The sequence below is a fragment of the Enhydra lutris genome, unplaced genomic scaffold (assembly GCF_002288905.1).
Source record: "Enhydra lutris kenyoni isolate GAN:26980312 unplaced genomic scaffold, ASM228890v2 scaffoldscaffold13, whole genome shotgun sequence".
NCBI lineage: Eukaryota > Metazoa > Chordata > Mammalia > Carnivora > Mustelidae > Enhydra > Enhydra lutris.
This window is the reverse complement of record NW_019154097.1, coordinates 34,634,323-34,658,687: the sequence shown is the minus strand read 5'-3', so window position 1 is coordinate 34,658,687 and position 24,365 is coordinate 34,634,323. Positions and strand designations below refer to the sequence as shown.

Below are 24,365 nucleotides of genomic sequence, written 5' to 3'. Positions count from 1 at the left end.
AAGATGGCAGTGACATCCCAAATACCACGACTGCCACCTTGGCTCATAGGAGAAGACAAAAGAGCTGAGCAGGGCGCGTGCCCCAGGGGGAATCCAGAAACCTCCTTGAACTTGCTCTGTGAACTTGAGGAGCACCCCAGCCTCAGTTTCCCCATCCGAAGCCAAGGCAGCTGGACTCCATAATCTGAGCTGTTGCAGGCTTATGCCTGAGACATTTCCGTGGAGCAGTGGACAAGCCCAGAGATGTCCCAAGTCTGTGCGTGCACACAGACCCCAGCTCGGTGGCTGTCGGTGTGGGGCTTCCGGGGAAGGGGTCCTTCTCTGCTGTCCTAACTGGCCCACGTGGGGCTGTTTTTCACGGCACCATTGATCCCGCTAAACCAGGGAGATGCATTATGTCGCCCCTCCCGAGGTCAGGGTTTGGGCAACTCCCCCGCTGGTAAATTGCCCCAGGGGCGGTATTTTAAAGCCCTGCGCTGTGTTTTGGCTCCTTGGGGCTCAGCTTGGGAGTGAGGCAGGGGGCAGGCTGCTGAAGCCTGATATGGCTCTGGGGGGCTGGCCGGGCAAAGGGCTGCAGACAAGGGAGGGACAAAGAGATCGATGAGAAACTGCCATGACCTCATGACCTCAGAGATGGCTTTAAGCCATGATCTTAACACGCCCGACGAAATCTGGGGCTGGGTCTGCCTCCACTGAGGGTAGCGGGGACTGGGGCAGGGGAGGCGAGGAAGGGGATGCTGGGGCTAGATGCCCAGCATCCCTGACCAGACTGGGTTTGTCTGCTCACCTTTGCGGTCATAAAATGACACCACAGACTTCCGGGTTGGCATGGAGCTCTCTATGCATCCTCCTTGCTGGAGGGACTCTGAGGGGCAAGGTTCATGGTGCCATCTGACAGTGGGGCAACTGGGCTAGACTCAGCCCACCCATACCCCTTCCCCCGCCCCCCACCCGCCATGGCCCAGCTTGCTGGTGGCAGTGCTTTCGACAAGCTGCAAATAGGTCAGTGTGGCTCACAGACAAAATTCAAAGGGGTCTGGACAGCTTGTGGGCTGGGGCCCATGGGTGGCAAGGAGCACCTCTAGCCTTAAGGAGCCTCGGGAGGGTTTTGGCTCATGTGGGCGAGGGGAAGACCTCATGCAGTCTCTGTTCTGGAAATCTCACACTGTCATGGTCGCTGGGGGGCTAGAGGGGAGGTGGGTGTGGTGGGGGCTGACTGGGTTTGAGTTTCCCTCCCAGCATTGCTCCCTGGCCCCCACCATCTTCCCAGGCATTCAGCCCACTGTCCCTGGAGTCTGACAGACCTGGGTTCAAATCCCACTTCTGCCCCAACTTGCTCTATGGATGTGGGCGAGTGACTCTGCCTCTCTGTGTGTTTAGCAGAGAGGGGAAACTGAGGCTGGGGTGCTCCCCAAGTACACAGGTTTAGCAGCACCTGGGGTCAAGTGCTGAGTCTGGTCACCACGAGGATCCCACTTACCCTTCTGGTGTCCTCTGCTGCCCCCTCCTCAGGGTTCTTCCAGCCCCGAAGACACACCTGCCAGGGTCCCGGTGCCCAACGCAGACAGGCTGAGGCCACAAAAAAACAGGCCATGGGGCCATCTGCTCATCTGCCCCCCTGGTGGCATCAGCTTTCCCTGCTGGACCCCACACAGCCCCTCCCCCCAACCCCGGGGCCGAGGTGCCTCCAGAGGCAGCCTGGGTTCCAGCCCGGGCTTTGTCTGACTGGCCCTGTGCCCAGGGGCTTCTCTTTGCTCTCTCCAGGCCTCCACATCTGTACAATGATTGGTGTTTCCCTAAAGTAACAGGTGGCCCTGGTGCCCACAAGCAGATTTAAGATTTCATGGGTTATCCATAACATTGGACTCGCTTGTGATAAGCAATGTTGTCCTTCAAATTCTCCTCCATTCCTTCCCATCGTGCCAGGGAGCCTTGGGTTGGGGTCCATGTATCTCTAGCGGGCGCCACAAAGGGTCTCCTGGGCATGAGAAACGGACCCAAGGAGACACTGCACATGGGCGTGTGTACACGGTTGCATATTACCATGAATGCCGTTATCCGCGCTCAGACGGACAGACAGACACCCGGCTGGGAGGCGCCACCCCACACGCCCAGGGAGCCCTCCGACAGGTCCTCTTTCTGATTCATGCTCCCTCCAGTATGCCCAGCGGGGGCTAAGGACAGAGATCTTTCTCGAAGCTCCTTTTCATGTGGAAAGCTGCCCTCCTCACCCATTCCTTCCCACTCCCTGGTGTCTCCCAGAACCAGAGAAGGGGAGTGGGGACCTGGGCCCAGGAGATCTGGTTATGGGCGCCCCAGCCTTACCTGCCTCCTTTCTCCCACAGGACGGGGACGGCACAAAGGGCCATGTCACTGACCACAGCGATGGAGTGACCAAATTGCAGGGGTGGTGAGGAGGGATGGGAATGCCTGTGTCGTCTTCTCGTCTTCCTCTGAGGTCGGGCTCTGACCTGCTGCTCCACCGGGGCACCCTTTTGTCCCCAGCCTCTCTCTGCATTTATAGCCTGGGGACTCAGGGCTCCCGCTGCTGCCCGGCTTCGTGGGCTCGCGGGGTCTGCCCGCTTCCCAGCAGTCTGGCCTAGGACACAGATAAAGCCGCCTTTCAGGGGCCTGGGGAGGAGCACTGGGGTCCTCAGCGCCGGCAGACAAAGCTGCCTTGTCGGGAGGCCTCAGAAGGAGCAGGGACCCCGTTCCCTGGTGAGACCCTACCCCTCGGGGGCTGTCCAGGGTACACGGGGGCAGCTGCTCCCAGGAGCAGGGCCATCAGTCTCACTGAGCCCCAGGCACACGACAGTGGAGTTGGGGCTGCCGAGGGGCCTAGATCCCTGAGAGCTGGACTCTTGGGTTTGGGAATGGCTTGGCTGCCTCTTGACCTGGCTCTTCTTGGCCACAGGAAACAAGCATGGCTTCCCAGTGCTCTTAAAATAAGTCCAAGACCCGTAAGGCCTCAATGTGTCTCTCCCTCTCTCTCCTGAGCCAACTCAACCCCTTTGGTTCCTCAAACCTTGGGTCTTAACCACGCTGTTCCCCCTGCCTGGAATGCCCTTCCCTGCACTTTTCACATAGCTCCCCCTGCTGGGCCCCCTCGGAGGTCTGCCTGACTCCCCTATCTAAATGACACCTCATCTCATTTCTGTTTCCTCCTCCAACATGTGTTATCTGGTATGTGGGGGAGCTTGTGTTTCCGTCCCCTGTGTCTCCAGCACCCAGAGCTGGGCAGGATAAACGGGACATGTATAACAAATAACCATGGAATGAACACAGCATCCCTGTTTCCCTGGGGCGAGTCGCCCAGCAAGAGGAAGGAACTGTCAAGTAAGCTAATCTCTCACCCACAACTGCAGAGTGTCTCCCCTGGGCCGCTCCGACCCCACGAATGGGGAGCCGTACACCTACCTCTGTCTTATCGCCCACACACCATCCTCTGAGTGGTGCCAAAGGGCTGGGGGCTGCCTCCATTGGAGCTACAGCCCTGGACTTCTGTCTTCATGAACGGGTTTGGCAGGGACAGAGTGAGGCCCAGGGGAAGACCAGGGGAGACCAGCAGGAACTGGGGGCGGGATCTGTGCCCGGGGAACATGGACATAAATAAATGATCGCACCAGGGATAAACAGCTGGGCTTTGGGGGGGGGGGTGGGGGGCAGGGTGCACACAGGGATTTCTCAGACCTCAGGCAGGAGTCGGGTCAGCCGGGGTCCCAGATGGAAAGGGCTCCTGTTCCTAGCCGCTTCATTACCGTCTTAACTGAGTGGCCTGTTAGCCCCAGTGCGGGTCCTGGTGTCATGATTCGTCACAATTGAAGCCCCCGACCCCCAGGGCCGCGGTGTGGGGGAGGGGCTAAGGGAAGGGAGCCATGCGGGGGCCGGGGCCGAGGGGTTTGCTGTGGAACTGTGATGAGCACTAATAATGGAGCAGTTCTCATTTGCTGAAGAGTTACCAGGAGCCTGGCCTGTTTTAAGCTCTGTACGTGCACCATTTGTTTCTCAGGAAAGCCCCATGAGATAAGGACTGTCTTGGGCCCATTTTGCAGATGAGCAAATCAAGACTCAGAGAGGTCTGCCTGAGTTCTGGCAACCGCTGTGCTCGCTGGTGTTACTGTGGTTGTGCAGGGAGCCCTCAAAGGCCCCAGCAGCTGTGGCTCTCTTCCCCAAGGAGGCTGGCCAGTGGGGGCAGAGTCTGCACAATCCTGATCAAACTCGCAGCCCTCCACCCAGCCTAGCTCCCACAAAGCCCGGACCGGTAATGAGGAAGCACCGGGGAGCCCATATATCAGGCCTCCCTTTCCATGGATGCAGTTAGCCTCCATCTGCCAGGCCTGTGGTTCCCAAATTCCAGTGGGCATCAGCATAAACCAGGGAGCTTGTTTAAACAGGGGCGTTTCTGGGCCCCAGATTCAGAGGCCTGACTTGGGAGTCTGCCTGTATTTCAAGAAACATCCCACTCCCTGTGTCAAATATGCCAATTTAAAAGGCGTAGAAGACATCAACCCGGAGTCCTTTCCTATGGGTATACCCAAGCGATGCCAGAACTCGGACAGGTGGGCCGGTGTCAAGTCTAAAGTCCTCTGGCTTGGCCCTACGGAGCTCTCCCGGCTGTCAGCAGCGGGGAGCTCCACGAGGCGCTTCCGAAGCCTCACAGGCTATAAAAAGGACACTTGAATAGAAAGGGAACCTGGTAATTGTTAACATTCTGACCCTTTGTTTTACATACGGGGGAACTAAAGCCCCAGAAAGTTAAGGCGCCTGCCTAAGGCCACAAGGCAAATTAGTGGCCGAGTCAGTTCAGCAAATTTCGAGACATCAAGCTGCCTGGGGTAACAGGTGACTGGGACTCCACCGTTCGAGGGTTAGTACTCACTGCCAAGTTCCTGGAGGCACCCATGAAGCCATTAGAATAAAGGGCTTTGTGTTAGCTGGGATGCTGTGCCCCGGGGCCTGGCACATAGTGGCTGCTCAGTGAAGAGTTTTGAAATGTGCACGGGACATCCACCATGACAGTGGGCAAGATAGATGTGGCCCTTGCTGTCTCAGGGCTCACAGCCTGTCACCTCCCTGGCTTGTGAGCCAGGAGAAGGAAGACTGAGCAGGGATCCCACTTCTCCAGGGGACAAGGTTGATTCTCTTCCTCTTCATCCCACTATGCTAAGACCTCAGTCTTACTAATCCAAGTCCAGACAGGTGATGAAATGAGGCAAGGGGGAGGAGTGTGAGACATTAAGGCACAGTAGGGACTATGGCAAAATTTCATGGCATTTGAAATCCAGTGTTTTCAAGAAGCATTGAGTCAGCCAATGGGAAACCCCAACATACCCAAGGGCCAAATATGGTCCATGGCCATGAGTTTGCCATGGCCAGCATCCCCTGTACAGGATGAGGCATCTGGAGACCAGAATTTACTTCTGGGGCCATCTTCTGACTGTGTGACCTCGGACAAATCACTGCTTCAGTCTCCCCACCGGTGCTCTGGAGGATGGGTTGGGATCACCTCCCAGACTTGTGCCAGGAAGTTGCTGGAAACCCCAGATGGACGCAGTGAGGCTGCTGTAGCTTTAAATGTGCCTCAGCGGCAGCAGTGAACTGTGGGCCACCTGCGGAGCCCTCCACAGCTGGGAAGATTAGTCTCTTCCACAAGACAACACCCATTACCATGTTCCAATAGCCATCACTTCCGCTAGGAGAGCCACAGATGAGATATCGATTGGGCTGACCCCGGTGAGCCCTTTCCCCAGCCTGAGAGGCGTGCAGATCAGCTCTGGGCCTGGGCCTTGGCCGAGGGGCCAAGCCACTCCTCCCTGCAGCTGCCTGGGGCCTTGAGATCCAGGTGAGGCCGACAGTGGGTGCCACCAGGTGGGCCTGTGGGCCAGCCAGCGCCTGGGCTCTGGGCCTTTATTCCAGTGCTCGTTACTATCAAGGTCAACTGGGGAGATGGGGGTTTCCCAGGAGCAGAGGTGCCCACATGGGAAAGGAGGGTCTGCATGGGGAACGGGGAGAAGTGGGGGGCGAGGCTGCGGTCAGGGGAGGACAGTCTGATGCCAGCGTTTGGCCCAGGAGTGCAAGCTTTGGGGCAGGACGTGACACGATCTCAACCTCACCTTTGTCACTTGAGACGTTGGCCTCTGTCCCAGGAAGCCTGGCCTGCGGCAGCTCCTCACATCTGCTACTTCTCCTGCAGTTCAGGCACCAGAACACTTGGACTGGAAAGGGGGCTCACCCTCGGACCCCGTGCCCTAGGGGCAGGCCGACCTAGCATGCCACCCCTGCCACGCGCGCCGCCCGTTAAAATATCTCAGGAGAAATCGGCAGAGAGCAGAGGCAGGAGCAATCTCCTTCCTTCATTTGTTCTCTCGTTTACTCATTCAGGGAATCCCACCGGGTGGGAACCAGCCACCGCCCAGACCTCTCAGCAGGCGAGCAAGAGACCCTCCGTAGTCCCTGCCACCCGCACGGTGACGGGCGGCCTCGGTGGCTTTGAGCTTTCTCCACTTTCCCATGTGCCCAATTTGTCTCCGTGATTTTTTTAAAAAGGCAAGGTGTCTTTTTTTCCTCCCAACCCTATGATTTCTGAGTCTCACGGTGGCACCACGGAACCTTCTGGGCGCTGGAAATGTTCCCTGTCTTCATCTGACTGGTGCTTACACAGGTGGAGACCCCTCATTGAGCTGTCCACCGAAGACGTGTGCACTTGACGGTGTGTGTAGCTATGCTTTAGCGTGTATGAGCATTGGGTCTCACCCAAAACCACCTCCATCTTCTGCCTGGAACAGGAATGTTTTGCTTCTTCTAACAGCGGGGTGGGGGTGGGGGGCCTGGAAGGTGGGCGTGGCTGGCTGGCGGGTGGCTTGGATCTCTCCTTGTCTCCCCTGCCCCAGGAGATGAAATGGGTCTGGGGGTCCTTGCTCAAGACTGAGGTCCAGCATCCCAGCATCTGACTTCTCAGGATCCTGTAGGTGAGAAACCCTCCTCCATCCAGCCAGGAGCTAAAGGACGGAGATGGGGTGGATTTAGAAACAGTAATAAAATAATAGCTAAGCTAGGATGGGAAAATTCATTCATTTACTGTAATTTCATCTAGAACCTCTGATCTGTGAGATTCTGGGCTGAGTGCCCGGGGATAGAGCAGGGTCACAGCGCGCATACTCACGGCTCTCAGGGTGCCTGCCGTCAGCAAGGTAGACGGAACCCATCCCAGGAATGTTCAGGGCAGAGCATTTAGGGACAGCTGGAGGATGTCCCCCTCCACCTTGAAGGACAAGAAAGTGGTGCTTGTCCGGGTCCAGGGCTCTTCAGCTCTGAGCCAGTGGCTGCTGATAAGTAAAATGCAAAAAGTCAAATTGTCACAGGCCAGACACATCAAGGGAGTGCCTTTTCCCTTGCGGGCATGCTCCATGGGCTAACAACCATGGCTGGAAGCCAGGAGCCCTGACACCCACGGCTGCTGCCTCTTAAAGAGCCCCTGTGAGGCGGACACTATGATTATCCTCGTTTGATAGCTGAGGACACTGAAGCCAAATGCTAAAGAGGTCACCCCAGGTCACGGGTTAGGAAGTGCAGAGGCAAGATTCGAACTCAAGTCTGAGTTCTCCTTTCCCCTCCTTTACTCACCATGATTGCGAATCTCCCACGGTGTAAAGAAGGAGGAGAAAAGGCCTTTGGAACGGTGCACCCGGGGTGCACATAAAGGCAGCGACTAGCTTCCCTGATGCTGCCACGGCTCTCGTGTGGCTCGAGGATGGAGACCGGGGTCTGTCCCTACAGCTCGCCTATGCCCCGGGGGGTCATCTAATATCCCCGGGAGGAAGGACCCATTATGATCCCATCCTACAGATGGAGAAATCAAAGCTCAAGATGGTGAAGTACTTACCCAAGTTCTCAAGGGGACAGAGGAGTCGTCAGGATTTAGTATGGGGTGCCTGTGTCTGGTGCCTGAGCTGCCCCCACGGTCTCATCCCACCTGCCTGGTCCACAGCTGCCTCGTGAGAGTTCTTTGCTCCCCTCTGGCCAAACACCTTCCTTGCCCTCCAGAGACTGGCTCCAACCAGTGCCTTCCTAGACCATGCTCTTCCCCATCCTTTAACACTAGCCATCTTTCCTTCTTGCATTAAAAACATCATTTGGTTTTTCAAAAAGATTTTATTTATTCATTTGAGAGAGAGAGAGAGAGAGCGAGCACAAGCAAGGAAAGTGACAAGCTGACTCCCTGCTGAGCTGGGAGACAGACATGGCGCTCGATCCCAGGACCCAGGAGATCATGACTTGAACCACCTCGGCCACCCAGGTGCCCCCAAAATGATAATTGTTTTTAACAGCTTTAAAATGTAATTTACATCTCACGCAAGATTTACCCATTTCAGGAATATAATGCAAGTTTGTTATGAAGTCGATCGACAATATGGAAAATTAATTATGCTGTCAAGGGAAGAACTGAAACAAATATGCAGGTACACAATGTAAACAAATTCCGTTACGTAGATGAAAACAAGTGTACACATGCAAAAATGACTAGCAAGAAACATAAAAATATTCACCAAAGCATTTTGGTTAACATATGGATGGAGAAATGAATTTTTTCCCAATGATTTTCCAAAGTTTTTGTAAATTTCAGTATCTCTCTACTAGGTCACTCTGGCTGGGCCCAGGTAAACAATGGTTGGGAGATACTGACAGCCCCATCTACATAAAACATCTTTTTGAATTTCCTGATTTTTTTAAAAGATATGTTTGTTTATTTTAGAGAGAGGGAGGGAGGGTGAGTAGGGAAAGAGGCAGAGGGAGACGGAGAGAATCTCAAGTAGACTCCCCACTGAGTGCAGAGCCTGATGTGGGGCTGGATCTCTTGACTCTGTGATCATGCCCCGAGCTTAAACCAAGAGTCAGATGCTTAACCAGCCAGGAGCCCCTTGAATTTCCTGATTGACTTGAGAGCTAAGAACATGCCTAAAGACAGATCTCTAGTGTTGACAATGACCTCATTCAGACATACCTGGACTTCTGTGGTGGCCTGGGGGCCAGTGGGTAACAGAATCTTGGGTCTCCCAAGGATAACGTCTACCCCGAGAAAGGCAGAGTCAGTCCGAATGAGCTAACCCCTGCAACCAGGTCTGTAGCTAGAAGGCAGACTGGTTCTAGTAACAGCTGGGGGCTCTTGGTTGAAACTATCAACAACCCAGACCATTTATCTACACCTGCATGCCCAGATGTGGCAGATCTGTGTTATGTGAAAGGCTGAAAGTCCTAACCCTTCAGTGTCCAAGTGACCCTATTCTAGATCCCTAAGGTGGTTTCCTCCCACTTCTCAGTGGAGTTGGGATCCGTGGTCGAGAGATCAGAGGCAGTGGCATGTCAAGGTTGTAGATAGTGGCTGGAATGAAGTTACGGGAGTGGCAGGAGATGAAAAAAAGCAGGACCAGGGCTGTGGGGTGAGGATTGGATTGAAATGGCTCCAGAATGCATAAGCACCATTCCCTGTACTTCTAGAGCAGGACTGGGAGCTGAACTGGGGAGAGAGAGAACTTTCTGAAGTTCCTGGGATGTGGCTTCCGTGCTAATGAAGACTGGGTAGATATTCACTCATTCTACAAATACTTACTGAGCCCTGTTATGGACCAGGCTTGGTTTCAGCAGCTGGGACACAGCTGTGAATAAGACAGATCTGATCTCTGCCCATACAGAGCTCCCTATCCTGGTGGGAGAGACACTCAGCAATGCCCAGCATCTAACAAAAAATTATTAGGCACACAAAGCAAATCAATGCCTAGTAGGTCAAGTGATACGTGATATGGAGCAGAGAAAGCCAGGGCAAGGGGTACAGCAAGCCAGGTCAGGGCTCGGTAAATAAGCGAGCCTTGTAGCTGTCTCAGGGAGGAGGGTCCAGGGAGAGCTGGCCTGTTTGGGGAACTGCAAGTAAACAGCGGGCTGCACAGAATGAGAGGGAGTGAGAAAGGAGGTGACGAAGGGAGCTAATAGGGAGCCGGATCCTGAAGGGATTAATAGGCCATAGTCAATTTCGATGATCTGTTTCTGCATTATAAATAACCCAAACTTAATGGAATAGAACCAAACTTTATTTGTTCTAACGTGCCTAGAGGCTGTTGTTCTGGATGATTCTTCAGCTGGTCTCGTGTGGGATCACTCAGGCAGCTGCTGTCATCTTACGAGCCATGTGGTCTCACTTCTGTGTCTGGTAGTTGGTGCTGGCTGGTAGTAAGGACTTTGGATTTTACGCCAAGTGAGATCCACAATAGAGACAGTAAGGATAAGAAATGACGTAATGTATATAAACTGAGAGGCATAACTGCCAAAAATGTTCCTAATTTGGTAAAAATCCCCAGGTTCGAGCTCAATGAACCCCAATAGAGTAAACGTAAGAAAACCATAACAATGCATAATCAAGCTGCTGACAATCAGCGATAAAGAGAAAGTCTTAAAAGTAGGCAGAAAAAAGAGACGTTCTGTATAGAGGAACAAAAAATGGTAAGTTTTTAGTGACATTGATCAAGAAGACACTAGGACTCGAATTACCAAGGCAAGTAATGAAAGAGGAACATCGCTATCAGTCCTAACGCATTAAAAAGATAATTAGCCTTTCCAACCATGATGACCTCCCCATGAGAACATGACCCTCTCAAGGGACGTCCTCCATCCATCCTGGGAAGAGGACAGAGAAAGCACCTGGTACAGAGCCCCAACTCCTACTCATGCGTGTGAATGCCACAAAATCACCATCTTTAGATACAAAATGGTTGTTTTGTGTGTTGGCTTCTCCACTGTCCTTTGCCAGCCTATGAGAGGGAAAACAAGGCTTCCAGAAGGATGCTCCTTTAGACAGAGGCAGAGCTAAAAGCACCCTGAATCCAGATGAGTGGGAAATTATCCCAATAAACACGTTTTGGAGAAAAAAGGAAAAAAGATCCTAAGGAAATATCATGAAAGGCTTTATGCCCATAAAATTGACAGCCTAAATGAAATGGGCAAATTCCTCCAAAGACACAAATTACCCAAAGTGACCCAAGAGGAAATGGAGAATATGAAACACCCGATATGAATCAAAAAAACTGAATTTATACTTTATTTCTTAAAGATTTTATTTATTTATTTGAAAGAGAGAGGGAGAGCACAAGCAGGGGGAGTGGCAGGCAGAGGGAGAGGGAGGAGGAGAGACTCCCCACTGAGCAGGGATCCAGATGTGGGGCTCGATCCCAGGACCCCGGGATCATGACCCGAGTCCAAGGCAGACACTTAACAGACTGAGCCACGAAAGTGCCCCTTTAAAAGCTTCCCACCAAGAAAATTCCAGGCCCAGATGGCTTCACCGGTCAATTCTGTCAAACACTAAAGAAAGAAACATTACTGATCCTACATGAGGATAAATACAAAACATTCTTTTCTTAAAACAAAACAAAACAAAACAAAAAAACCATTCTTTTCTTATTTTTAATTGTTTGAAAACACTTGGCAATCCAAAGCAAAAGTAATAGCAACATACTGTGGGGTTTTGAAAAAAGTAATGCCTACGACAATAAGAGCACAAAGGCAAATGTCGTAAGGTTGTTGTGTGTCAGATTCTCATATTATACATGAGGTGGTGTGGTATTACTTGAAGGAAGACTGGGGTAAGCTAGAGGTAAACCCCAGAGAATCCACCAAAATGGCCAAAAAAAAAAAAAAAAAAGTATAGCTAATAAACCAACCACCCATAATACTCAATTCAATTCAACAAAGGGCAGGAGAACAATTTAGATGTGGGGGGAAAAAATCTATAATTGGGAAAAAGTTGAGTGATTTAATCTTTTTTTTTTTTCCCAGTATAGCAGAATATTATGTAGCTGTTGTGTTTGAGAAGAGATTTAATGATGTGGGGAACCATTCATGACATAGTGTTAGCATTTTACAGCACAGTGCAACATCTGATTTTAAAGTACTTTAACCTAAAGAATTCTGCAAAAATATTTATAAGTGTAGAAAAATAGGATCATAAAGAAATACACTAAGTGTAAGCAATGTTTGTAACTGGGAGGCTAAGCTGATGGCTGATCATTTTGGCCATAAGATTTTAATTTTTTTAGTAAGATGAAGCCCATGATGAGGATTCAGGACATAAACAAGGCTCTGGGGGTCAGCCAGGCCAGGGTTTGGTTCTTGGCTGTCATCGTGCTAGCTGAGTGGCCTTTGGCAAATCAATTTCTCAGCATCTGTTGCCTGCTCTGTGAAATGGAGATGGAAGTTTCTACCTCAGTGTTGTTTTGGAGAGCAAGTGAGATGATGTGCATAAAATGTACAGCAAAGTGTTTGGCAAAATTAATATCGAGTAGTTCATTTATAATTTTATAATTAGAGAAAAATACGTTTTCAAGACATAACCTGTTTGGAAAGAAACCCTCATCGACAAAGGCAGTACAGTGATCAGAACCAGGGCGGGGCCCAGAATAACCAGCACTTGAGTCTTCCCAGTAAAGATGCTTCTGGTTCCAAGAATCAGGAACTCCCTCATCAAGCTTAAGCCCTAAATGACAACTGGTTATGAGAACCCCAGGGTGTCTTACAGAATCCGGATGGAGAAATGCCACCATTAATGCCACCAGCACTGGGGCGCCTGATTGGCTCAGTGGGGTGTCTGACTCCTGATCTCAGTTCAGGTCTTGATCTTGGAACCTGAGTTCAGGCCCTGCGCTGGACTCTGCGGTGGGCACGGAGTCGCCAAAACAAAATGCCACCAGCACCACAGTTCATACCAGGATGAGAACTGGGGTTCTAAACCTGGAACCCACTCTTCCCTCCTTCCTCCTCTCTCTGCTTCCCTGGGTACTGGGCATCCTATCCTGCCCAAGTACACCTGGGCTCACTTCCGGCTATTTGCCCCTGTCCAGTTCCTGGGAGTGAGATTCTGATTGGCTCAGCTTGGGTCAGGTGCCCAGTCACGGTCCAATGAGCTATGACTGCGGGGGCGGAGTCACTGCACCAACATGGCGGCCTTGGGCGCTGGTTGGTGGAGGTGCAGTAGCGGAAACCTTGTAGGCCGGGTGGCTTCCCCCCAAGAGTATGGGTTTAAATGCTGTGCCTGTCCTTTTCTGTTCTCTGTCCAGGCTTTTCTTCTTACTGGGGGCTCCTCCTCCTCCACAACTTAGGCTACTTAAGGCCGCTGTGCTGTGGTGGGGGGAGTCTCGTGGGGTCCGTCATGGCCGCCATTGCCGGTTGTTCTCCGTGGGCGACGGAAGGACAGCTCTCCAGCATGTCACCCAAACTCTCCTTGGTTCCCGTGACGCGGCACGGGGCCACAGTGGGTGACAAAATGCCAGGCTGACCCAGGGGCGCGTATCTGGGTCCCCTGGGTTTTGCTGGGGGAGAAAGTGTCGCATCCTTCCAGAGGAACAGGTTCCCCTGAAAAGACGGGTCTGGCAGCGCTTAACTCAGAAAACACAAAGGTCGGTGTGGGAAGAGCGAGACTGACAACGCACACACACCCTTGCTGCAGAAATAAGGAAACAATCTCATGTATCCTTTTTTAATTGTCATTTTACACCTCCCCACTGCGGCCGCCCCAGCCCCTCCCTCTGATGACCATTTTGGCAGGCCACCGGGGAGCAGGGAACAAAGCTGGGGCCTGGCACCCCCACTAGGCCGCCAGCCGCGGAGAACAAGTCACAATTACAAATTACCACAACAATTAGCGCCTGTACTTGGGAGATGGGCAAAGGAGGAGGCCTGGCTCCTCATCGTCAGCCGGTCTATTTGGCAGTGACCTTGCTCTGGAGGCGATGATATTCCTTCAGCCTGTAAACCAGATTGAAAACAAAGAAAAATGTAAATTAACAATAACAACATGCACTCCGTTCAATTAATTCAGGCAGAACCCGGGTGGCAGGGGCAGCTGTTAGTTAAGATGTGTGTGAAGTTGTCTTTTCTTCTCCCCCTCTGTTCCCGCTCCTGCCCTGGCCCCTCCCGCCCTCCAAACAGGATAATGTAATTAATTTATCTTTAGGGGAAAACATTGCTTGGCATTGTTGAAGACAAAGCATTTAACTGGCAATGGGAGCGTTGAAGAGGCCATTATGAGAACCCAATATGTTCGGAGCCATTTAAAAGGGTTTATAGTCATAAAATACAGAGGGCGAAGGAGGCGGGGTAGGTGGAGGTGATTGTTGGAAAAGGAGAGCACCCAGGAAGGTCAGGCTGGATTCAGTGTCTCTTGGCTCCAGGGACAAAATGGTGGCTCTGTGCCCAGGACATGTGTTCAGGAGACAAGAGAGACTCGTGCGTTCTTCCCAACGCCAAGCCCGGAGAGAAGGAAGTTGGTGACTCAGAACTCAAGAGTTGGACAGACACACCTTCTGGACTTAGCGCCGAGGCTTCCTAGCTGTGTGACTGTGGGCGGCTTACTTAACCACTCTGGGCCTGTTTCTGGGGTTGCAAATTTGTGTAAGAATTCAGGGCAACCCCGGAGAGTGGCTGGAAGTTAGTGTATCGTAGCCACTGGTCATAAATAACCCTGTTTGCCCTTGTGCGTGCCCATCCCCTCCCCGGGCTACACCTAGGCTGAGCACATGAGCTCTTCCTTCAGTCCAGGGTCTGGGCTGAGTGCGGGGCTGATGTCCTGGGACTCATGCAAACTTTTGCTACACCTGCGAGGTGGCTAGGGTCAGTATCCCCACCTGTGCTCCCAGGGGTCCGGAAGGGGTCTGAGACCATCCTGCAGAGCCAGGATCTGAACCCAGGTCTGAGTGGCTGCAGACGACGCGTGCTACCCCACCAGGCCATGGGCATCCACATAGCTAGGATGGTTTCCGGCTTGATCTGTAGCCCAGGTATGGTGACAGGCACGAGGGGCCTTCCGGCCCGATGACTTTTTGAGGTCCATTTCTACCTCTGGGCCATCTGCCTTTCTAAACCTGCCCAGGCAAGGGGCTCCTGGTAGAGTCCTTGCAGCTAGACGGGGTGGGAGTGTGTCTGAGGCAAAGAGCAGGACCCAGAAACAGGGAACCCAAGCACCCAGGCTTCTGGTAGTTTCCAGCTAGGCCTTCTGCCCCTCTGAGAACAGGAGCAGGCTGGGCCTGAAGCAGGCACTGAAGATGCTGTGGGCAGAGGAACAGGAAGACGGGGTTTGTCCAGGACGGGACAGCGGTCGGAGCAGCCGAGGTCCCATCAGAGCTTGCTGCCCGCACCTGGGGGGTCTGAAGACCAGAGGGAGCGGCTCACCTGAGGGAATTGATATTGATGAACCCAGTGGCATCGACTGGCTCATAGTCACCCTGCACGTTCATGCTGCGGACAGAGGAGAAGCCGGTCAGCACACCCTAGGCTTCGCTTCCGGAGGCAGGGGCTCTCCGGGGCTAGGGACGACAGCTCAGGCTCGCAAGTACCCAGGATATCTTGGCCGGCTTGACCCAAACTTTGGTCTCTCATGGCTTTCTGTCCAATTCAGGAGCCCTACTATGGGCAAGGCACCGTGCCCAGCGCTGGAGAGCAGGGAGCCTCAGCCCTGCTCCGTGGATGGGCAGGTGGGGTTCCATCCAGCTCAGCCAGCGCCAGTGGCCGAAATCCTCCAATGAGGACACACCTGTGAGCCAGCTCTGCCTTCAGGCATCTCCAGCAACAGCTGATGGCATCCAGTGGCCCAAAGGCCCAGGAGGCCACGGGGTGCCCCCGGGACAGCCTCGGACTTGTGACAGCACCCCTGAAGCACTCAGTGCTGGCTCCCCCCTCCGCCAGCACGGAGATCCGTCCACGAACCTGGCACCCACCCCACGCCGGCCAGCCCCAAGAAAGGCCTGGTCAGCCGCCGCTGTTACAAATGTTCCCCGTCTACAAGTGCCATCTTCCGGATTCGACAGCCTTCACCTTCGGGGCTGTTTTCACTTAGCCATCCTTCGGGAAACCCTTCCCAACCACAGTCCTTCCAGTCAGGCTTTGCCACCCCTCCCGCCGCAGAGCTCAGGGTACCCCTTCCTGCTCGTTGAGCTTCGAGCTTTCACCTGCCAAATGGGTCTCTTGGAGTTATCGCCGGCCCCACGGGAAATGATGTACCTGCCACATCTGGCACATGTGCACTAGGACTCGTGTCTTTCATTCACTCATTCACTTATACGGGCCCTTCTTAGGCACCTATGGTCTGCAGGTGCCGGGGAAGCAGGAGCAAGACGAAAACAGGGCCCACGGTGCGTGTTGGGGCAGCAGAAGTCAGCAAACCGTCACCCATCATCAGCCTTAATCGCAGCTGGGATAAACTCTTTGAGGACAAGTTAAGGGCACTGTGGTCCCAGATCTGGCATCTCACGGCCACCCTCCGAGCCTCTGGTGGGGAGGGGTCCCTCCTCTGTTTCTCACGCGTCCTGCTCTGAATGAGCCCCTTGTCCTCGCATCTCCAGAATTCCAGCCTCAGGACAAAGCAGTCTCAAGGTTCTCGACGACAAGGCGGCCTCAGGAGCCTTCTCAGAGAGGTGAGATTGGGGAGGAGGAGGGCAGAGGGGAATCTGCTAATTTTTTTTCCCCCTGAGGCCCTAAGGCTGTGCCTCTGGCTGGCTCTGTGGACTGTGGACTTCTTACAACCACAAGTGGGGTCTCGGCGCTCAGCTGTCCTACGGCTTGTTCAGGACGTGGGCTCTGGTGCCCTAGCCCCACCACACCCCGGCCCTGCCCTTCGTGGGGCCCGTGAAGCTGCCCATGAACACCTACCCCTTCCTTCCTCCTCCCCACCTCCGCGGGCCCCTCCAGGTGTCAGGTGGCACAAGCCACCAGGAGTAGACCAGCAAGTCCCCTGGAAGGGCGAAGCTGCCGGACCCCCGAGGGGCTGCCTCTTGGCACCCCCCAGGGGGCGGAGGAAAAAGCCGGACAAACTAAGGCATAAGCCTCTGCAGCTCCGTTTTACGGACCTCACTCTGGACGCGAACGCCTACCCCTCCCCACATGAATCAAATTGTGGCACACACCGCCACTGTCCGCGTCACCCGTCCCCTTCGGAAGGATCCCTGCGCTCTGCTCAGGGAGAAGCCAGGGCTTAGGGCCCCTTCCAGCTCCGCTCCACACTCATCTGCCTTTTCACTGCCATCTCATGCGCGCGTTGTCAAAACAAACTTTCAAGCTCCCTTCCCCGGACACCCCAGCGGCCCCCGCAGAGAGAGGCCCACTTCCAGGGACACGCTTGTCCCGCGTGCGAGGCTGAAGAAGGCCTCCCAGAGGTGCTTCTCGGGAGCTGAGAAACCTCTCTTTAAAACTGTGGTTTGGGATGGTGGTGGGGGGGGGGGGGGTGGTGGAAAAAGAGTTTACAATGATTTTTTTTTTTTTTTACCTCCCCTGACGGTCTACAGAAAACCTCTGTGCTTTTATTTTTGCTCATTCGAGTGGCTCTGACCTGCTCTATAATTACGTTACTTTCTACCTACTGTGCCACGGCATTTCCAGTTCTGTTACCTCTCGCGGCTTCCTTGCTGGTCCCTGCGAGGCTGTCACTCAAGGGCTTTCAAGTCAGCGATGTAGAAATCAAAAAGAAAGGGGAAATGGTCGGAGACACAGTGAGAATAAATGCGCCTGCTTTTCTCTCTTTTTTTCCTTCCCCTTTTTACTTTCTTCATTTAATCTCCCTGAGTGAGGCTGTAAGGTTTAATGAAGGGTTGGGCAGATTATTAGAGGCTGCTGATTCGGAGGGGGAGGGAGGAAAGAGCCAGAGAGAGAAAGAGAGAAGATAATTTGACATTTACCCCGACTGATCTAAACTGATTCGGTTATATTTATGGCTTATAAAATGTTTAGAAAGATGGAAGGGGGGAGAAGCTCAACGCGGCGAGGACGGGAAGGAGGGAAATAATATTGACCGCCAAACAAAACTCGCCCGCTAATTCCCAACGGGCCGGCGCCGGGGCTAAGCTGGGCCTGGGACCTGCGTCAGGTGGGGCTGTCGGTCCCCACCTCCTGTGTGGCCGGGTGACCTCCCAAGGGGATGCTGTGGTCCTCGGTGAAGGCCACACTCTCGTGCACAAGTGTAGGCGCAGTTCAAGAGCTCGGGCTGCCTTTGACTGTCCCGGGGCCTTGGCAACATCCTTGGCGTGGCCTCAAGTCCCCTCCTTGGCTCCCTTCCAGGCTCACTCTGACCCTCCCTTCCCCAGCCAGTTTCCTCCTGGCCTCGGGAAACCTTGAGATGTCTGCCACCCTGCCCTGTCTTCCCCCCACTTTCTCTTCCACTCTAGACCTGTGTGTCCACGGGCTGGCCAGATACCCTCCTGGTCTGTCTCCAAGATGACTCAACCTCAAGGGGTCTGAGCCCACATGGAGGATCTCCCTCAAGAACCCCCTCACTTTGGGAACTGCCACCCACGGGGGCCCAGCTGCGTATGCCGGGCGATTCCATACCTTTTCATCTCCCTCCGGATCCAAGCCCTTTCCACTCTTAACCTCTTAACCAGTTGTCAAACCTTCTGTTTCTCTCACGCCCACCTCGCCCAAATCAGTTCTCTAGAGTGGCCAGAGCAGCTCAAAAAGCACAGGTCTGACGGCTCCATCGCTTTAAGATCTGGCCCCAGGACCCTCACGCTCTGGGGTCTGGCTCCTGGCGTTCCTGTTCTGCCTGGGATGTTCTGGAATGTTCTTCCAAGGCCCAGAACCTCCGCACATGTCCGTACCCCTGGAAACCTCCTGCTTCCTCTCCACCTGCTTAGCTCCTGTCCTTGGGAGCCCGGCTCCAAGGTGACCTCCTCAGGGAAGCCTCTCCACACCCATTATATACCCAGCCAGCCTCTCCCTCGCCTCTACACAGCCCGACACCATCTTGCCTAATTCTACGTTCAGGTGACGGTTTGACAGGTGCCTTTGGAAGGCCCAGGGGTAGAGGCAGCATCGACTCCCCTGGTGACTGTCTCCCCTGCACCCCGTGCGTGCTTAGGCGCGTCTCTGTGGAGAAAGCTGGTCAGAAGCGACGCTGGCCATGAGTTCAGTCTGTTCCTCAGCCGGGGGGACCAGGGGCGGGGGGCACCTACCTCACCAGCTCCTCGTTGTAGAGGGACAGCGGGGACTCCCGGCCGAGGATGTACACTTGGCCCTTGAAGACAGACACCTGCACTTTCCCTTCCACGCGCTCCTGGGATTTGGCGATGCAGTGGCGGACAAATTCGCACTCGGGACTGTGCCAGAAACCTGCGGGGAGGAAAACAGCGAGGGAGCTAGGGAGGCCCAGTGTGCTGGGGCCCAGGACTGGGAGTCCGGGGAGGGCACCCCGAGCCTCAGCCCATCACAGTGGACCTCGGGGGTGGCCGTTGGCCCAAAGCACACTGGTGAACAGTTGCATCAAGGAATGAGCCTGCGTGCCTGTCTGTGACCTTGCAGGTCTCCTGTGGGTAAGGAGGGCCCTCCCGGCCCTCGCAATCAGTCACCACCCAAGGCTCAGGAGGAGGGGAGGTAACCTCAGCCTCATGCCACGTGTTTAGGCACCACAGTGGGCCAGACCCTGGGAAGACAGCCGGGAAGGGATGCTGTTGTTTGCCCACGGGGGCTCGGGTCCTGAAGACAGCTGTGGGGCAGGAGAGCTCTGCTAAGACTCAGACGTGTGTGTGAGCCCAGGCTGAGCGATGGGAGCACCCAGCAGGGGCAGCTGGGTGGGTGGTTCAGGGTCAGAAAGACCATGAGCATGTGGCCTTCACCGCTCTGTGCCTCGATTCCCCATCTACGGAGTGGCGAGGACGCAGCATCCCTCCCAGGACCAGTGAGTAGGCTTACTGGATGTGGAGGCCCTGCTGGCGTCCTGCCTGAGAGACAGGAAGAGCCCCCGGCTCTGCTCCCTGCCCGGATGTCCGTAAACGGTCTACAGGCTGCTAATATTTTCCTATGCAAGTTCTTGAATGTATGAAGCGCAGGCTAAGTTCTTCCCCCGGACCAGCTCTTTGCATCATCAGAAACAGTCCTGCGAGAAAAACCCTTTTCGCCTCTCTCTTTTCTGAGCGAGCAGGTAAGAGCTGGGGAAGTTGAGGCTTCTCCAAGATCACACACAGGCTGCAGTGAGAGGCCCGGGGCGGACCTACATTAGAACAGCTCAGCTTAGGGGCGCCTGGGTGGCTCAGTGGGTTAAGTATCTGCCTTCGGCTCAGGTCATGATCCTAGGGTCCTGGGATCGAGCCCCAAGTCAGGCTTCCTACTCAGCCGGGAGCCTGCCTCTCCCTCTCCCTCTGCCTGTCACTCCCCCTGCTTATGCTCTATCAAATAAATAAGTAAAATCTATAAAAGAAAAAAAAAAAAAAACAGCTCAGCCTCACAGGATAATCTGGGAGTTTTCCTGTGGTTGGAACATCCGTCAGTATGCAAGGTGCCTGGGGATTATGCTACCCCCTGCCCCTGCCCCTTACCCACACTCTGTCCCCCAGAGCCCTCAGGCCCTGAAGGCTGTGTGCTCTGTTCCCGGCTGCTCCGGGGCCGGTACGTCTGCACCAGTGGGCTCAGCCGTGCAGACAGCCATCTCCTCTCTAGTCTCTGTGGTGGGCAGGCGGGCCGTGGTCAGGGCTGGGGGAGGGTCAGCTTGAGGGGTAGAGTTTCCCTGAAACGGAGCTGGGAAGGTGAGCCCACCTGGGCAGCTGTGGGGCCAGATGGTGCACGATCTCCTGCCCTGATAAAGGGCCAGGTCAGCCCCGGGGCCAGGGCTATTGTTGGAGGCGCGGCCTCCGGGGGGCACCTGCAGACGGAGGCTCTCCGTGGGAAAGGGGAGCAGGCCTTCCCTGGGATAGGGTCTGGCAGCTTGTAGGGCTGGGGGAGGGCCAGGCAGGGAGAGAGGAGATTGGGTCCCCACCCTCTGGCCTCCTGCTCTACACTGACAGGCAATGTACCCCCTTTGTACCTGGGTTCCTCACTTGCTCAGTGAGATATTATTAACCCTCCGGGTCGGGGGGTAGCTGGATTCCCGGATGGGATGCAGGCTGAGCATTAAGCATTTTAAATTCGAGATCTGAATATGGCCTCCGCCAGCCCCCCCACCCCCGTATACAGGGAGACGGGCACCCAGAGAGGTGTCCCCATCCACAGTGAGATCCTGAAAAGTACTCCTGATTCTGGGCTGCACCCCCATGGGAGGGGACACTGATGGCCCCCAGACCCCGCCATGCCTCAGTGGCTTGGCCTTGCCAAGTCAGGATAATTAGACCATTAAGCTCTCAGCCTGGAAGACAGGGAGGAGATGGAGCCAGAGATAAGGGGGGGTGGGCAGAAACCCACGTGGGAGCACCTGGCCTGGGCTTTATCTCAGGATCTCCCACCTCCCCTGCACGGGGGTCTTGCACTCAGATTTCTTTTCCCAGCAGACCCCGCCTGGGGAGAGGGAGAGGGAGCTTGGCATGTTGCATGGGTATCTTGGGTCTGGGGTGGGCCAAGCACTGTGCTGATCAGGACAACAGCCCTCTCTGTACCAGCTGTGTGTCACCCCATTCTCCTGCTGAAGAAACAGCCGAGAGAGGAGGTGAGCTATGTGCCCCAGAGGAGATGGGTCCTGAAGCTGGGGTCCTGCCAGGGTGACCCTGCGGATTGGGACCCACAGGCTGGGGGAAAGGGGTCCGTGTAAGCCCTCAGGGAAACGTGGGGATGGGGAGAGGACAGGATGATGAACAGGGCATCTAGCTGTGGGGCCGAGGTAGAAGGGCTTCTCTGTGCCTCAGTCTCCCTATCTGTGTTTCCGAGGAAGCCAAGTGTCACAGCAGAGCGGCGAGAAGAGATCTGGCCTGGTGCCCTTTATTTTACAGGAGGAAAAATGAGGCTCAGGGTAGACAGACCCAGTCGAGGTCATAAACCCAGCCCAAGGCAAGGTCTCCGGTCCCTGACTCCAGCCTCGGAAACCACTCCAGGCCTTTGTAATTTATCAACCCACACTGAAACTGCATTCCTCCCAGTTCTAGATGCTTTTCGCAAATGTTTATGTAGTTAGTCCTCCCTGTGTGACGCGTACATTTACGATCCCCACTCTGCAGATGAGGAGACGGAGGCACAGGGAACTTCACTAACTAGCTTAACCCGCTCGGTAATGGTCATGTCTCCCTAACGTGAGAAAGCACATCAGGCAGCCCCTCCAAGCTGTGCCAGGGACAGGCTGTTGCCCGAGGCCAAGCGGACATCTACAGGGGCCTGATGACATCAGGGGTACCTGGGAAGGCGAGTATCAATAATCCGTTGAAAGCTCCTAATCACTCCACTTTATTTGGGGATTTGGAGGGCTCAGTGGGTAACAGAACAAGGATTCCACCCCGGCAGTCAGGTGTAGAGGCACTGAGCCGGCGGGCCAAGCTGTTCCCCAGACACCGAGGGACCCCTTGATCTCCCTTTCCTAAGGGCCCCAGCCCACCTTCCCGCCGCCCACTGGGTCTACTGGAGCGGTCGAGGGCTTGGCCTCCGAAGCTGGCCTGTCCTGGGCTCCAAGCCCCAGCCCATCAGCCATGCAACCTTATTCAGGTGTCCTGGCCTGCCTGGGGCCCAGCTTCTTCGCCTTGGTGCAGCTAAGATCAGGTAATGCTGGTGAGTGCCTAGCTCAGAGTCCTGCAGCACGACTGTCACGCCGGCCTCCACTTGGCCGGCCCAGGTGCTCTCTCCTATGGGCCCGCCATGCTTAATGACTCTCCTACTTTGTAACCAGAATCCCCCTTTCTGCTGAAACCCCACTGGGCAAGAGCGCCTGCAGGAGACAATGGTATTTAAACACCTGTCTGTACCTGGGGGCGGGGGGCAGCTTCAAAGCTGCCAGATACAATGGGAGGGAGAAATCACCAGCCAATAACCACCGAGTCCCCTTGAAATCCCAAGATGAGTTACAGTGATTAGGAGCTTTCAAAGGAAATAAAACCTCCGAGGGGAGGAGAGGACCAGGCAAGGGCAGTGGAGGCTTATCCCAGGTCGGGATTATGAATATGCACTTTCCCAGTCTCCCCAATGTCCAGGCCTCGGGGCAGCCTGTCCCCCCACCACAACTCAGAGGGACCGTTTGATAGGACTTCTCATGTGACAGAGCAGGGTCAGCAAACATTCTCAGGAAAGGATCAGACAGTAAATATTTTAGGCTCAGCAGGTCATGTGGTCTCTGTCAACTCTGCCCTTGTCGCTCAGAAGCGACCACAGACAACATGTAAGCCAGTGCCCGTGGCCATGCCCAAGATGCAATTTATGGACACTGGAATTTGAGTTTCCTATCATTTTCATGGGACATGAAATAGTATTAATAAACAGTTTTTCCGGGGCGCCTGGATGGCTCAGTGGGTTAAAGCCTCTAACTTCGGTTCAGGTCATGATTCCAGGGTCCTGGGATCGAGCCCCTGCTGAGCAGGGAGCCTGCTTCCTCCTCTCTCTCTCTCTCTGCCTGCCTCTCTGCCTACTTGTGATCTCTGTCTGTCAAATAAATAAATAAAATCTTAAAAAAAAATAAACAGTTTTTCCCCCCAACCATTTTAAAAATGTGTAAAAAAACCCATGGCTTCGCTTGCGTGCTGAACAAAAACAGGCCATGGACTGGATCTGGGGACCCCTGTGACACGGCATGAGGGATGGGTTTGCAGTCAGGAGCCCTGGATTCCAGACCTGTGACAGATATGGCACTGACTCACCTGTGACGTGGGACCACCCCCATACCATGTGCTAATGTCATTCCATGCATGGGCTACCTCTGGCTCAGGCAATGCCCAGGCCTGGGGGCAAGTTCTTGGTCAAGGCAGGCTTTCCCTTGTTTGTGACAGCTCCAGGTTGTGCCTGGTCCCAGCCCAGCCTGGGGTCAAAGCCAGCTAGGCCACTCCGGCTGTGTGACTTTGAACAAGGTCCTTTAGCCCTGAGCCTTCCATTTCCTCATCTGTAGAAGGGGCTGGTTGCTGCTCTCCTAGGAACGCTGGGAGGTACCCCCGGGATAGCTCGTGTCCCCAGAGGGTTCATGCTGGGTCACAGTGGGCCACCCGAGGGGTGACATTGCCCAAGTCATGCAAATCACAGGGGGCAGAGGCAGCCGGCTGTCTTGGGGACTCCACACCCCGTAAGTGAAGGAGGCAGGTGCCGTCAGCCCCCCCAACTCCTTGTCTCCTGCCCTGGCTCGACCCCCTCCAACCTGCCCCTGTCGGGCTCCTGTGAGGACGGCCGTGGGCGGGGTGGGAGTGGAGGAGGGTGCTGTCCACCTGGGGGGTGGGCTACGCACCTGTGTACACCAGCTCAGCGAATTTCAGGCCCAGGCCCTGTTTGATTTTGCGCACTTCGCGATCCATGGTGAAGGCCTCGATGTCTAAATGAGCATGGTAAAGGATCGTCCCTGCTGGGGTCTCGTAGATACCTAGCCATTTTTCCAGGCAGGGGGAAAAGGAGAAAAAAGAGAGAAACGCATGAAACCCAAACTGTCAGCAAATGACAAAAAAAAAAAAATAATA

The 24,365-nt window shown here is 54.5% G+C and overlaps 1 protein-coding gene across 1 annotated transcript in view; it reads right to left on the bottom strand.

Moving 5' to 3' along the window:
- Positions 1-12,049: 12,049 nt before the first annotated feature.
- LOC111145976 (argininosuccinate synthase 1) overlaps positions 12,050-24,365 on the bottom strand; it is a 53,808-nt gene continuing 41,492 nt past the window's right edge. Inside the window, exons 13-16 of the mRNA XM_022501322.1 lie at positions 24,140-24,271; positions 18,981-19,137; positions 15,211-15,276; positions 12,050-13,788 (exon numbers count right to left, since the gene is read on the bottom strand). Coding sequence (XP_022357030.1) covers positions 13,743-13,788; positions 15,211-15,276; positions 18,981-19,137; positions 24,140-24,271 — 401 coding nt within the window. The 3' untranslated portion in view covers positions 12,050-13,742. The remainder of the gene's footprint in view (positions 13,789-15,210; positions 15,277-18,980; positions 19,138-24,139; positions 24,272-24,365) is intronic.